We start from the raw sequence: 15,201 nt of genomic DNA on the forward strand, positions 1-15,201 counted from the left end.
CAAATATTTCATGTTCCCTGTACTCTCTTCCAGAATCACCAGCATCTGCTCTGCCTCCAGCCAAAACAGGCACTTGCTTGTCAATGGATGGTCGACGACATGAAAATGAAGAAAGCTGGCACGATGGTTGTCGAGAGTGTTATTGTCACAATGGACGGGAAATGTGTGCTTTGATCACATGCCCTGTACCTAGCTGTGCCAGCCCCACTATACATCCAGGGCAGTGCTGTCCATCATGTCCAGGTAAACAACAAACATCAGAAAGTAATTTTACAATAATGCAGTAGAGATTTAATGTGATGATCTTTGAAAAGAGCATAAGTTGTTTGGGGCATGGCAGGTACCTTTTAAATAGTAAGTATGTAACATCACTGTATAGATCAGTTCAGGCACAGCCTAGCAATATAAACATTGGTTAATTTTGTCTTCTCTGTATGCTCTCTTTGTGCTGACTGCCAAGTGCAAATGTCGAAGCTTATATTTATAACAATGATTAGGGAGCTAAGATGGAAGCACACAGCTGCAAAATAAAGAGCTGTTGATTTATACAACTAATTTAGTTTTTTTTTTCAGACCTCACCAATACATATTTGTTTAATAAATAAAATAAGTAAACATAATATTAAAAGTCCTGAAAAGTGTCAGCACCCTCTGATATAGGAGACGTATGATGGGAGCCAACAAATAGCCAAATTCGCTTTCGAAGAGCTGCATAAGTCAGGAGGGGAGTAAGGGAATCCCAATCAAGAGCTGTGCACAACATTTTTTTGGAAGTTAGCAAGAAAGATGCTGTTACGAAAATAGAACCATCTTAAAACTATATCTAAAAACATTATCAGTGCTCCAGAAGGGCCATTAGTGCCCCAGCTGTAAAATGAGAAAAGTTTTAGTGATTTGATAAGATAATGATTTCCAGTTAAAAAACGCACAAATTTAACACTGCCCATAATTAGGGCCAGCACAACAATAATTCGACACAGTTGGTGACCAGCAGGAAGAAAGCACAGATACCTGCCAGTTGCTGCATGTAGCATGGCTGAGCGGACTACGGTAGAGGATCTTTTGTTCCCTCTACCCATTCTGACAGAAAGTTTTAGCTGGGAGCAACAGGTTCCTTTCATACCGAGTATAGGATACAGAAGATCCTCTACAATGGTCAGTGTGGTCACCCAACAAAATAAAGGTAAGCAGGAGGGAAGTGGGAAGAGACCACGAAGGAATCAGGGGGACGAAGGGGGGGGGGGTGGGGAGGGACACACACACAAAATGGGCTACGGGGAAAAAGAGACACAGAAGGAGCTGGAGAAAGAGACGCACAAAAGAGGTTGGGGAAGAGACATATTAAGGGACTGTTGTTGGAGAAACACACAAAAAGGGCTTGGCGACATACAAAATAATCGTGGCAGAGGAGTCATGCAAAAAGGGCTGTGGGGGGAAACAAAGAGATACAGAAAAGGAGCTCGGAGGGAAGACCCATGAAATGGGATGTGGGGTGGGGGAGAAACAGACTCCCAGAGGAGCTGGTAAAGGGGAAAAATAGACACAGAGGGACTGGAGGGGAGAAAGAGGCATACAAGGTGCTGGGAGGTAGAGATAGACAGAGAGGCTGGGGAAGAGGAAATGAGACACACAAAGGGACTGTGGGGGAAAAGTGGGAGAAACTCAAAAGTGACTTAGGGGAAGTAAGAGGCACACAAAGGGATGGAGGGGGTAAGAGACTCATACAGGGGTGTAAGATACACAAACAGGAAAAATGGGGGATCAAATACACTACAGGGGGTGTGAGACACAAAAGGGAGGATAAGAAACACAAATGCATCTTGGCCTGTGTAGCTTAAAATCCTTGCACAGGCCCTGTAAAAAACTAGCAAAAATGAAGCACTATTATACAGTTATACAGCCTCTTGTTAAAACTGAAGGAAGAATGAATGGAAAATCATAACTGGACTTTCTGTATGTGAACCTGCTGTAGTCTGTTTGAAACCTGATGCAGGAATTCACCTTTAGGGTCAGTGATCCTAAACACTGTCCAGAGCAGTATTGGAGTGGTAAACGCATTAAAATGTGTATGTTCTGCAGTGTCCCAGTCAAGTTTTTTTATCGTAATCCCTTTTAAAATCTGGAGCACTATTTGAAAATTGTGGCACAGAAGAGACTAACCACCCACAAGAACAACCTAAAGCAAATCTGCCAAGAATGAGTCAATTTTCATTTGATGCTGTGTGCAAAGCTGGTAAATCTTTACTTAAAAAAATGTCTTGTTCTTTTGGAAGCAAAATATATCTTTACCAAATATTAATGTGCAGAGGTGTTGAACATTCACACAAGTAATGTGTGTGTGTGTGTGTGTATGTAAGCAGTTGCCAGAAAGAGTGTGGTAAGACAAAACACAATACAATTCCCCACAGAGCAAATAGAGAAATTACAGTTGTGCATCACCTACGTAACTGAAGGCGGACTTTGGATAGTCCTACCTGGGCACAGAAACAACAGAAATCGTGTTTCCACAACTATTCCCCAGTTTCCAGCTTGACATGTGAGCACAGTCATTGTTCCAGTGGACCAATGATGATCTGTGGACTGCACAATTTAACCATTTTCAGATTATAGCTATAGAAAGCGTATAACATATAGTTAACTTGAGGTATGCAGGTGATGCACAACAGTAATATCCATAGTTGCACTGTGTGGAGTTTTGTGTTTTACCTCCACACAATCTTTTTGGCACTTAGCTATACACTTGAAGAGAGACTTCACCTTCCAAAGCAAAACATGTGCGATGCTGATGAGACCCAAAATCTAGAAATTGTGCAGTCCATGGCTGCTTTCTGTTCACTGGTTCTTTTGGAACACAACCTGTGCTTTGGTTTAAAAAAAACACGATGTGCTCATTTGCATATCATGCTGGGAACTCTGGGATAGGATTTCTAGATTTTCTGTGCCCAATGGATTTTCCAAAGTCTAACTCATGATAATGCACAGCAGTAAACTCTTCCTCTCTCTCTCTCTCTCTCTCTCTCTGCATATCTGCACATGTATGTATGTGTGTGTATATGTGTGTGTGTATATATATATATATATATATATATATATATATATACATCTAAAATATAGAATAAAGTGTGAGCTTGTTAATCAGGGTACACTGAACTGCATTTATAGATAAGCACATTTCAGGTAAGTCATCATACATTTGATTACTGAACATATGTTACATTTTTCTATAAAATAATCTAGAATCATATTCAGGTCAGACATGTCAAAAATCGATTGACATACTATAATTCCTAGATGTTAAAAGAAATTGATAACAAACATCTTGCCCTTTGATGCAACTGAACATTAAAAACATGATTGACTCAGGTGAAAGCTTTGATAAACATTGCCTTCAGTATTATTGATCACATTGCTCTTTGATCAACACAAAATGCTGAAGTAAAATGAAATATATGACTAACATAGCAGGGTTCAAATGTGCACTGTCCAACATGTCCCTCTTCTGTGGTATTCTTTATTATTTAGGACTTTACTGTGCCTCCATTTATAGCCAGGAGAAGGGTAGGCTTTGTTTTGTACTTCATGTGTTTTCTCGCAGACACAGATTGGCTCAATGTATACATAGAAGAAGACTAGGGTAGAGAAATACCATTTTTGGTATACAAATTAAATCACATTTCACCAGCACTGGTCGTGTTTAACAAACACGCAAGAACATGGACTTTAGCAATGGATGATCTTTGTAGTATAAAATAATTATCCCAATACACACTGACTGGGAGATATTGGCTAGACCAAGTTGAAATTCCCAAACACTGTGTGGTGGGTTTGGAACTGTGCACCTCATACAGCAACCAGGTTGTTAAATCTTGCCTGTCCATCTCAACACTCAGCAGATACATTTCCTTCACTGATCACAAATAATGTAATTCTAGATATAAATGCACTGCTCCATGATAAGGGTTTCTCATTTTTCATTAGTCATATATTTCTGTAATGGGTGACTTATTTTGAGCTGTCTAGTGACAACCTCCCATGCCCCATCTCTGTTGTCAGTACCATGGACAGTTGAGAGGATATGCAAGTCTGAGCTTGACTAATACTGACACAGTCCACTTGAAGAAGGGCACTCTTTGGTTCTCTCTCTCTCTCTCTATCTCTCTATCTATCTATCTATCTATCTATCTATCTATCTATATATATATATATATTCATTCTTACAATCTATCATCTTGGGTTGTAAATAATCCAAATAAAAATAATAGGTTAAAAAAACTGCTCTTAGACAACTCCTCTACATATTTTTCCTTTGAATCTTTGCATTCTTAACAAGACTGTAAGTAGCATGATAATTAATAATAATAAATAATGATGATAATTGTCCTGTTTAACTTGTCTGTAGATAGATAGATATCTGGCTAACATGTTTGCAATGTACACTGATATAATATAATATTTGTTTATATTTGGCTTGATCTGCAGATTAGGCATAGGAATGTTTTACACTTTCATTCATCTTTGCTGCTGATCCTTAGAAATGCTGTTTGACTTTAGGGAAAAAAAAAAACCACGGCAACGAGAACAATGATAGACTCATTAATGCTGCTTTGCTGGATAGCAGACCTTACTTAATATTAGCTATGTCAACGGATAGTCTGATCCTCTGAATACTTAAAGCAGCGTAACAAAGAGGCATCAGCCTCTTTAGCATTACATTATTTTACACCATCTCCACCTGCCCTGTTAATAATCATTGTACTCTGAAGTAGCTGCAATTTTGCAGATAGCAAAGAAGAGGTCCTATTAATCAGTGCCAATGAAACACTTAAGGCACAATAGCATTTCAGGACTCTGTCAAGGTTACGAAGAACTGAATGCCGCTGTTCCTCAAATCAGAACAATACGTATTTTGTATCCGTATGTATTCCATACTAGGTTTAAAATGGTGTCTCCTATTTGTTAGTCTCAGGAAGCTACAGTAAAAAAATTGAAGCGCACATTAAAATGATTGTGTACTTGGGGATATCATGTCTCAAAAAAAAAACATAATTTCACTGCAGCCTCGGCCACCTGTCCTAACAGTGATAAATGAGAGCCATCTGTAGCTGCATAATAAAATAATCAACATAAATGTTTGACCTAATTATTATTGATACTCTCTTATTATACCACCCTTGTGCTGGAAATGCCCCAGGCTGTTGTGTACACAAGGACCAAATGATGATAGTAGTTTCATACAGGGGCAGAGGTCTAGCACAGCAGAAGGTCAAGTTATCTGCTGCTTTTGGCACCCATCAGTCCAAATGTCCATGACAGACTGCCCAACAAAACAAAAGCGGATTAAATTATGGGAACAAGGAACATTATGTATTTCAATTTGTTATGTCCCAGTAACTTACTGTCTATATTCAACGAAAAAATGAAGAGGGACTACTGTTTCGCTAACCTAACATCTCTGGAATTCTTTGACATTTTACTGGCCTGTTATGTACTAGAAAAAATGTATGCTGCTCCAAAACAATTTATTTCTGTTAAAAGTATTTGCATTTCTCCTGATTTAGGAGATCTGTTCAGAAAATTATAGACAAGAGACCTGTATCATAAAATCATTTTGTTATGTTATCTCTCCCTATAGATTATAAAACATTTTATTTGGAATGTGTACAGCAGTGTTGGGTATACCTAAAGTGGGCCGCACATAACCTTAATGTTTAATTTGGTTGCTAGCTCTAGGATTCTAGGAATCATGTAATTGAATAACATCCCCTATAATAGCTATAATACTGAACAATGAGACTTAAGCATAACTAAACAAATAGTTAGTAATGACAGTCCAGTAAGCCTTGTCTGTCGTCATTGAAGCAGACATTATGCTTTATTTAGTTATTTTTTTTTTTTTAATTATTATTTTGGCTCTATGTCTCAGCCTCAGAGGATGTGTGTAAACAGGAATTGTCCTTATGAAAAGTACTTCTGAAGACAATAGACATTTATGTTTGCCTGCGCCTCACTTGTGAAATCCATTGGTGAATTTGTGGAAGGGGGTGAGACTGATATTTAGTCACACCCATAAATAGGAAAACTCTATCCAGTGAATTCAATATTATAAATAACATAGTTATTTTCACAAAATAATGTTTTTCTTTCTGATCTGTAATGGAGGCTGCTTGGCAAATGTATTTTGTAGTGCTTCGTTACAATCACTGGTGTTCTGCAGGATGCATAATTACATATGTATCCCTGTATAAATGATATGTATGTATGATTTGTATGGATGCTTAAAGAATAGGTAGCACAATGAGAATTTATATATCTGCAAGATCATTGGAAAACTATGCAGCACAGCATAGTAAGAAAGGAACGAGCAATTACATGCACCAATGCCGAAATAGTACTCATAATCTAACACATACTCACTATTTATATATCCAAAGGACACATACAAATAGCCCCAATTAGTCAAACAGGCACAAGTAATATAGTACAGGATGAACAAGTGTGTGTGTGTGTGTGTGTGTGTGTGTGCATATATATATATATATATATATATATAGTTTAAGATGGTGTGTGTGTATATATATATATATATATATATATATATATGTGTGTGTCTGTAAATATGTTGTTGTTTTTTTATTTATTTTTATATATATTCTTTTTTATATATTTTTGTATATTTTCTTAAATAGTTTGGTTGTTTTCAAATAATCTTCTGTTGGCACTGCTATTGTTGAGTAACAATCAGACTTTGTTTTTATAAAACATTTATCATGTAGACACATAAATCATTTGTATCAAACTCTCTTTACAGATGACTCCAGTGGAAAAAAGCCAGAGTTCACAGACCCATCCATTTGCCATGCTCCTGGCGGGGAGTATTTTATTGAAGGAGAGACTTGGAATATTGACACCTGTACCCAGTGCACTTGCCATAGTGCACGAGTACTTTGTGAAACAGAGGTCTGCCCACCCCTTCTCTGTCAGAACCCAACACGTACTCATGACTCATGTTGCCCTCAATGTCCAGGTACTATGAAATGTTTAGTATCTTATGGTCATATTTAATATTTGGTCACATGTTCAGATTTGATCTCCAAGGGGTTCTTTTGACCTAAATATTAAACTTTGGATCAGTTCCATTCGCTGTTTTAAACTGTGTATTAAATGAATAGAATGTGATTTATTCTCCCTAGTATAAATTAAACAATCACAAGATAAAATAGAATGCAAAATATAAGTTCAAATAAATAGCTAGTGGAAACAGGTACAATAGGAGACAATAGGATATATTTGATCCAGAAGAGTAATTGTCAGTATGGGATTGAAGATTATATCTTTCCAGATGTTCATATTTAATTCCAAACCATTATTCTAGACACATCAGTTACTGCTGAGTTCCCTCATATAGATACCATCAGGTAATTTTATAGCAAAAAGGAGATAAGTGCTTTCTTTGTTATTATTGTAATGTTATTATTTTATTGAGCCTGTACAGCCTTGACACCAATATATTCCATTTAGTTTGCATGTTTACCACTGAAAAAGTAACACCAATATCAAGTTTCATAGCTCTGTTTTATATTATTACACACGTGAAACTTGCTAGTCACTATCTGACTGTGAAATATTACTTTGTAACTCAGAGGTTGAGATGTTTCCATGAGCTGAATTTATCCATCTGATTGAAGAAAGAGGCCTCAGTGCCCAGGAATCTTATGATATATTTTCTCAGATTTCTGTTGAGAAAATCACAGTGAAGCAAGGTTTCCAGCTGTGGACTAAAAGTTATGGGAATCGTAATCCTGTAGCAGTTGGAAGTCCACAGGAGCCGTGTATTAAACACATTTCTATTCGTGTTTGTCCTTCACCAACATGAAGCCACTATTTCTCTTTCTAGTAAAAAAAAAAAAAAAAAAACCCCAAAAAACTGATTTGGCTCCTTTTTGTATGGAGTATATGGATCATAGAGAAAAAACTGCTCAGGAAGAAAGCCTCTTTGACAACTATATATAAACTGTGCAGAGCATATACTGACAGTTTTGTTCACTACAGCCTGAATTGTCAAGAATTCAAAGTGAGTTTACAATTTGAGGTCAAAGAAGCAAAACTGAAAACATAGCTGGCTTGGTTAAAATTCAGAATTTCTTGCCTAAATTTTGAAATCCACTCTGAATTAACCTTTAACTCCTGACAAGTCAAACATTCCGAATAACCCTGTGGGTGTCTGGCAGCACCCAAAATCTGATAAGTCTTGTCACCTCTCCGCAAAAAACATTCCAATCCAAGCACAATTTTCAGATAAAGATATTTTAGAAAGTAACTACATAACAACAAATAAACTGAATAGGTATTTCGAGCCCTTTTATTTAAAATAATTTTTTTATGGTGCTTTTTAATGTAATACTTTTACGTTTTAATGTACATACAAGCAAATACTTGTAGTTTGGATGGTAAAGGGACAGTCTAATCACCAAGATCACCTCATGCTAATGAAGGGATATTGAGGCATATGTGATTCAGTAATTGAATCTATTTTGTCTGTCATCCACATTAAATGTATGCTGGCATTGGACAGTATATGTGCCTCCAATGCTTCTCTATGAGAAGCATAGGATTCAGTCTTTCTCTTTAAGCATTATTGGATTGGAGGATCGCAAATAGCTGCTCATGGGTCATGTGTCCACACTTTAGAATTAAATACTTCTCCTTTATGAGAAGTATTTAATTGCACAAAAGTCATCAAGCATGGTTACTTAACAGTAAATGGATCAGAGTGCATTGCTTATTTATTTTTAAATGACTTAGTAAATCCAAACCGATAAAATAACTGATGGGTCTAGTGTATTTTGTTTTACATATATTATCTTCATGGATAACTTTAACTAAACCTGAACTTCTACTGGTAAGTCCTCCCATTTACACAAAGGCACCACATGTTTCTTACCCCAACTTAAGTAAGCACAAATATGTGTTTATTCTTTTCAGACACATGTCAGGTCCACTGTCAGAGAAAAATAAGTAGTTTCTCGTTTTAAAAAGGAACTAACATTCCAAAAATAGTCTTACTTTCCTTTATAACGTTTACATTTACAGTACTTGATATACCGGTATATAGGATCAGCATTGCGTTTAGTTCAGTTTTTGCCATTAATGTTTTATTTTTTATTTTTTTTATGTAAGTCAACTCTTGAAAGTTACTGTACATCATCCCAAGAAATATCCGCTTATGACACAAAGGCTAGTATTGACATTCCTAGATCTGGACATTTGGATTTATTGTTTCATATGAAGAAACACTGAGTTGGTTTCAGCTGCACAGATATGTTTTCCCTGAGGTCAATAAATCACTGCGCTCACCTTGACACATGTCAAGAGTTGGATAGTGGCATTGCATACCTGAAGTTCATTTTCTGGTCTCGATTAAGCCTCTCCTTTTCTTTCTTGGTATTTTTAGAGGTCAACACAGCTATAAATTATTCCAAGTCACAAGACCAATAGGAGTGCATTTACAACACCTTTGTGTAAATATAGGAATATAAAAAAAAACCTTCTAAATCTTAGGATTGATATCTGCATATAATTTTAGTGCAGTTTTCTTTACAATACAGTTAATTTATTAAAGGGATGGTATAAGTACCATAGAAACCTATGTTCCCAACAGACGTTTTATAGCACTCAATCACATATAACTGTAACAATTAAAAAAAAAATACAAAAAAAATGCCCAGGCATAAGACAATCCACTCTACATCTTACAGTAAAGGAGGACATTTAGTTCCTTTTATGATATCTACTTCTGCACATTAATGTTCTCTGACTCTGAAGAACAGTATGCATGTAGCGGATCATCAATACTCCAAGCTAGTATCTCCACTGAAGTCCTCTCAGGTTGGAAGAAATGCTGCTGTATGGATTACTGCATTTGGTGAAGGGGAGAACAACAACCTATATTAAAAACAGAACAGCTATTTATACCATTGTGACGGACCGCTCGGCACCCCAACCGGGTGCCTCCATCAGTCGATGCTCCTAGTGCTTTCTGAGGACTCCACTTGACACAGTCAGCACTGTAGTCCCCACCTCCAGTGTTACAGCTTGGCTGGGAACTCGCCGTCCTCCACCCACCCTGGATCCAAGACTAGGATCCAGCTTCCAGTGGGTGAACCTCTCCTACTCCAGAGAGTATAGCAGGAACAGCTCTTAAAAGAGCTAGTGATTATAATCCCAGGGGAGTAAAGTGATATAGCAATCCCCAGGGTAGAAACAGCTGTTTCCCCCACACATGAGATGGAACTCTATGTTCAGGGTAAGCAGGAACTCAATTTTAATGGTGCCACACTGGCTTTTTATGCAAGTCTCCAAGCAAGGAATACCCCCACAAGGACCTTGTTGGGGACAGGGACACAAAGCTTACAAACCAATCAGAACAGTAATTAAATGTATGCCATAACAAGCATACACAATCCCTCCCCTCTGCCTGTGAGATAATTGAGTCAGATACTGTATTAACCCAATTATCTCCAGGCAGAAAAACACATATTTTACAAAACCCCAAAAGTACCCAAAAAACACATTCTATCCTCGCAATGTTTTGTGATAGCCCTGATCTGGGTGACCAACATATCCAAAAATCACCCAGATCAGTTCAGTGGTTCAGACATTTCCTGGAAGTCTTATTTTGACTGACTGCACACTTGGTTTCATGCCCAAAACAGTTCCAGAGAATCAGGCTGTGCGGTCGGTCTACTTCAGGGATTCGAAGTACAATTCGAAATACTGAACATAGCCGATCGTGGGTAAAGTCATTATATGTCTCTGGTTTGTGGGTTTATTTTTACATTGTACTCGCGGCTTCAGATGGCCGCCGCCACGTGGTCGAATGTCACTTCGAATGGCTTTGGGAGTTTGGGAATTCAAAGTGCCACTTCGAAGGTTTGAACTGTTCCTGGTATAAGTCCGAAGGGCCCAAACAATGTTTTTAAACAAAGTCTATTACAGGGGCCATAGTCACTGGGCAGAAGGCTGGCAAACAGAGCCCTCCAAGAACCAGTGGAGCGGTTCCACATCCATCAATAGCCTAATTTACTTACAATAGGGTTACACTGGTACCCAATAGCACTATGGACTTTAGATAGAACTAATCACACTGCATATCCCAAGCCAACCAATAGCAGCACTGACTTGGGACAGCAACTAATCACACTACAAAGTTTACAACCAGTGTGAATAGGGCCCTGTAATTACCAGGAAAGGTGGGGAGAGACAATAAGATATTTAAAGTAGTGGCAGGGCAGCCAGTTTGAACTGGTCTGTAAGTGTCCCTAGAATAATGGGGCAATGCTCTACTGGGAAAACAATAAAACAGGAAATCATATTCTCATTTAGCACATACAACCTGAACAATCAGCATATTAAATCCAATACACAGGACCAAATCATATGGAGAAACATATAGGCACTCCTAACAACAACAACTATATTGTACCCTTTATATTTTCTTCTCGATATGTACCTTGCACACCACCATTGAATGAAAGATCATTTTGACCATTTTGGTAAGCTATATGTGTTAAAGCGCTCCACTTACTGGTATAAGTTCTTTGTCATTTACACCGCACTTATAATTTTAAACTCCTAACAACACATTATAAAACACACAAAGGGTCTCTGGGCACGGGGATTTTTTTTCTAATACAACAAGCGTCCAGGGACCCACAGGGACAACAGACCCTTTTAGGGGTTCATGGGACCAGGCCCATAGTCTGTGGGCAGGAGGCTAGCTTTTACGCCTCTACAAGAGTCTGCAGCATGGGAGGTTCCATCACAGTGCATTTCCCTATTGAGTAGTTTCCCTCAACCTGGCTGGGAAATGAAAACATTGTGCTAGATAGAGATTTATGGGATAAGATAAGATCACTAAATCAGAACAACAGGCTCCTGATTATTTTATAAAATAATTTTTTTTTTTTTTTAAAGGTTCCATTTATTAATATATCACATCATCTAACTGGGAAAATAACTGAATTGGAAAATAGATATTTTCCAGCTCTGCATTCTGGCCTACAATTTGCAATACCTTGGTCAATACCCTACAGATCCTGGTTTGTTAATAAGCTTTTCAATGTCTGCATTCTCATTTAGCAGTATGTCTAATGACATAAACTACTGAATGCTATATGTTTGCTTAATACGTGAATGTGTGCACAGTTCTGCAAAAGTAAATAAAGAAGCTGGAAAAAATATTGAAACTAAATAATGATTGCCAGGACATGGGCAAGAAGCAAAATATGTGTTGTTAACGTTCTTTTTCTTCATTTTTTTGATCTTGATAATAATTGAGCACAAACAATCTTTATTTTCTAAATTCAGACAGGCTCTTCTTTAAAAGTTCCGTAATTATGAAATAAATGGATATTGCCCAAAGAGACCAGGAATAGGACCAAATACATTCTTATATGTTAGTTTAACTATTCAGAACTTGCCAATAAAAGAAAACCATTACGTCTTGACTTGCATAGAGCAAGTGATGTATGTTTAAGTGTTAAGACTATTTTTATTTTTTACTAAACTCTGAATTGTATTCAATTAAAAACCAAACATTTAGAGCTTATGGTGAACAGGCCTGACTGGGAACTGTAGTTCACATTTCATAGACTCCTGCTATATAGAGATTTATGTTACAAGATTGGACTCCCTAAATCCATAGGCTCCTGCTTTTTAGAGATTCATCCTGGTAGTTCCTGGTTGTAACTTACCAATACAAGTGGTTTGCGAACAGTGCCGGAACATCTGGAGTAGCAAAGATTGCTAGTTTGACCACGCACTCTGTGTTCTGCCTGTCACAGAGAGCCCACGAGCCGTCCGGCCACCTTAGGGTTTCCCACAAAGGTGGAGCAAAAGGCAGAGGAAGGAACCTAGGTGTATACTCTTCCCAAATGTACAGTTTCCCAGCTGGTGAGGGAGCTTTGATCTATATTTATTTTGACAGCAAAGCTCCCTTGTACACCCTGTGGTAATGCAGGGAGGCAGAACATGGTATCCCTGCCGTCTCTGAAATACTAAAGGACACACAGGAAGAGCACGATGATCAGAGCAACATTACTAGACCCCAGGGAGAGAATCCGCTCAGCTCTGCCAATGGTAGAAAGTTTGTCCGGGCCTAAAAACCAAACTAAAACAAACAAAAAAAAACCTACTATTAATAAAATACATTTGTGTGTGTGTGTGTGTGTGTGTGTGTGAGAGAGAGAGAATAGATGTGTGTTGAATGTGTGTATGTCAATGTGTGCCAGTATCAGTATCAATGAGAGTGTGTTTGTGTTTCTCTCAGTGAGCATATGTTTATATCGGTCAGTGAAAGCGTGTGTTTGTTAAACGGTGTGCGCGCCAATGAGTGCATGTATGAGTCCGTTAGAGTGTGTGCTTATTAGGATGAAAGTGCTTCATTAAAAAAAATGATTTCACTCAATTGATGGTATTTGTAGCAATATTTGTATGTACATACACCCAGTATATATATATATATATATATATATATTATACATTTGAATGTATTATCAATGCATTAATTAATTAATAAATATGTATTATATTAAAGTGTGTATAGTGCATATTAAAGAGTATTAAAATCCATTTATACATTGTACTTGCTGAATTGCTAGCGAATGTGTACATTTTAATTTAAAGCTCTTTAAAAAATATTGTCTTCTCCTACCTTTCAATGAATCCCTGCTACACATTGTCTAATGCCATAGATTGAGTGACAGGTGGTTCTCTTGCTCCCTGTCACTTGGTGGGGGAGTATGGGATGCACTGGCACCCATATCATGGCCAGCAAGTTAGTGTAAGCGGGGCAAATCACTCAACATTCACACACAACCAAGCCCCCACATACAACCACACTCATATACACAATCACACTACTCCAGCTGCACGCATTCATATCACTATCAGGAGTATTGCTTAGGGGGAGCAAGGATGGACACTGAGGGGACCCATGTTTGTTTCCTGCACTGGGGCCCTGTGGTTCCTAATTACACCTCAGCTTATTAGGAAGGAGCTGTCACACAGGAAGTGACAAAGGAGGTGGCATTACACCTAAGGTAGCAAAGCAGAAAAGCTGATTCTGAAGCGTATCAGCTTGCAACTTGCGTCAACAACATAGATCCCAATTCGTATAATTTAAAATTATATATTTAAACTTATTCTCCACAAACAGTAAAAAAAAAAAAAATCAAATTGGAGAAATATATCAATGTTGTATTTGAAAACTGTGTTTTAATTTTTATAAAAGACCTAAATGCCTACTTTTTTTTAATTCATGCAGCTTGATATTTTTACACCAGTTCTGCACATATTTTACCTGAAGATTAATTGGATGAGATTCAGACTAACTCGTTATTTTTGTGCTAAAAGACACAGAAAAATTTACTTGAAACCAAATTAAATGAAGTACATTAGCAGATTAGTTTGTCCTATAGATTAATAACCGACACTATGTTACATGTGAGAAGAAACGTCAAGACATCTGATTTACACACTGGTGTACTACGGTAATTTAAAAATGGGCATATTCACTAAATGTAGTGAATTAAAAACTGACTTGCTAAATATAGGCCACAATTTTATCTGAAAACCTTTTCTAACTCATCTACAGCCAAGATTTGACTTTTGTAGCTTATTTTTCACATTTATTTTACATTTCATACAATTCAGAGTTGAATGAAAATTAAAATGTCTCAACATAAACATAAATCATTTATTCTATACAAGTCTAGAATTAATGGTTTTCTTTTTTGACAAGTTCTGTAATAGTTAAACTGAAATGAAAGTATCTGTTACTATTCCTGGTCTCCTCAGGCAAAATCCATTTATTTCGCAATTACGAAACTTTTAAGCAAGAGCCTTTTTGAGTTAGCAAAGAAAGATTGTTTGTGCTCAATTATTATCAATCTCAAGATAGAAAGAAAAGAGAAAGCTAGCAACATTTATATTATTTTCGTGCCCATGTATTGTCAATAATTATTTTGTTTTAATATTTTCCAGCTTCTGTATTTGATTTTTACACGTATAGCATTCGGTATTATCTCGTTAGACATACTGTTAAATGTGAATGCAGACTGTGACACAGGGCTATTCGCGAAGCCAGGAATTGTCGGATGTTGACCAAGGAATTGCAAATGTAGGCCAAAATGGCTGACTTGG

The 15,201-nt window shown here is 37.3% G+C and overlaps 1 protein-coding gene across 1 annotated transcript in view; it reads left to right on the forward strand.

Annotated features, from left to right (window-relative positions):
• Nucleotides 1-15,201, forward strand: part of CRIM1 (cysteine rich transmembrane BMP regulator 1) — a 650,317-nt gene that overhangs the window by 572,431 nt on the left and 62,685 nt on the right. The window contains exons 11-12 of the mRNA XM_063443119.1: nucleotides 34-243; nucleotides 6,809-7,024. Of these exons, the coding sequence (XP_063299189.1) occupies nucleotides 34-243; nucleotides 6,809-7,024 (426 nt within the window). The remainder of the gene's footprint in view (nucleotides 1-33; nucleotides 244-6,808; nucleotides 7,025-15,201) is intronic.

This window comes from Pelobates fuscus, chromosome 2, assembly GCF_036172605.1.
Source record: "Pelobates fuscus isolate aPelFus1 chromosome 2, aPelFus1.pri, whole genome shotgun sequence".
Taxonomy (NCBI): Eukaryota; Metazoa; Chordata; class Amphibia; order Anura; family Pelobatidae; genus Pelobates; species Pelobates fuscus.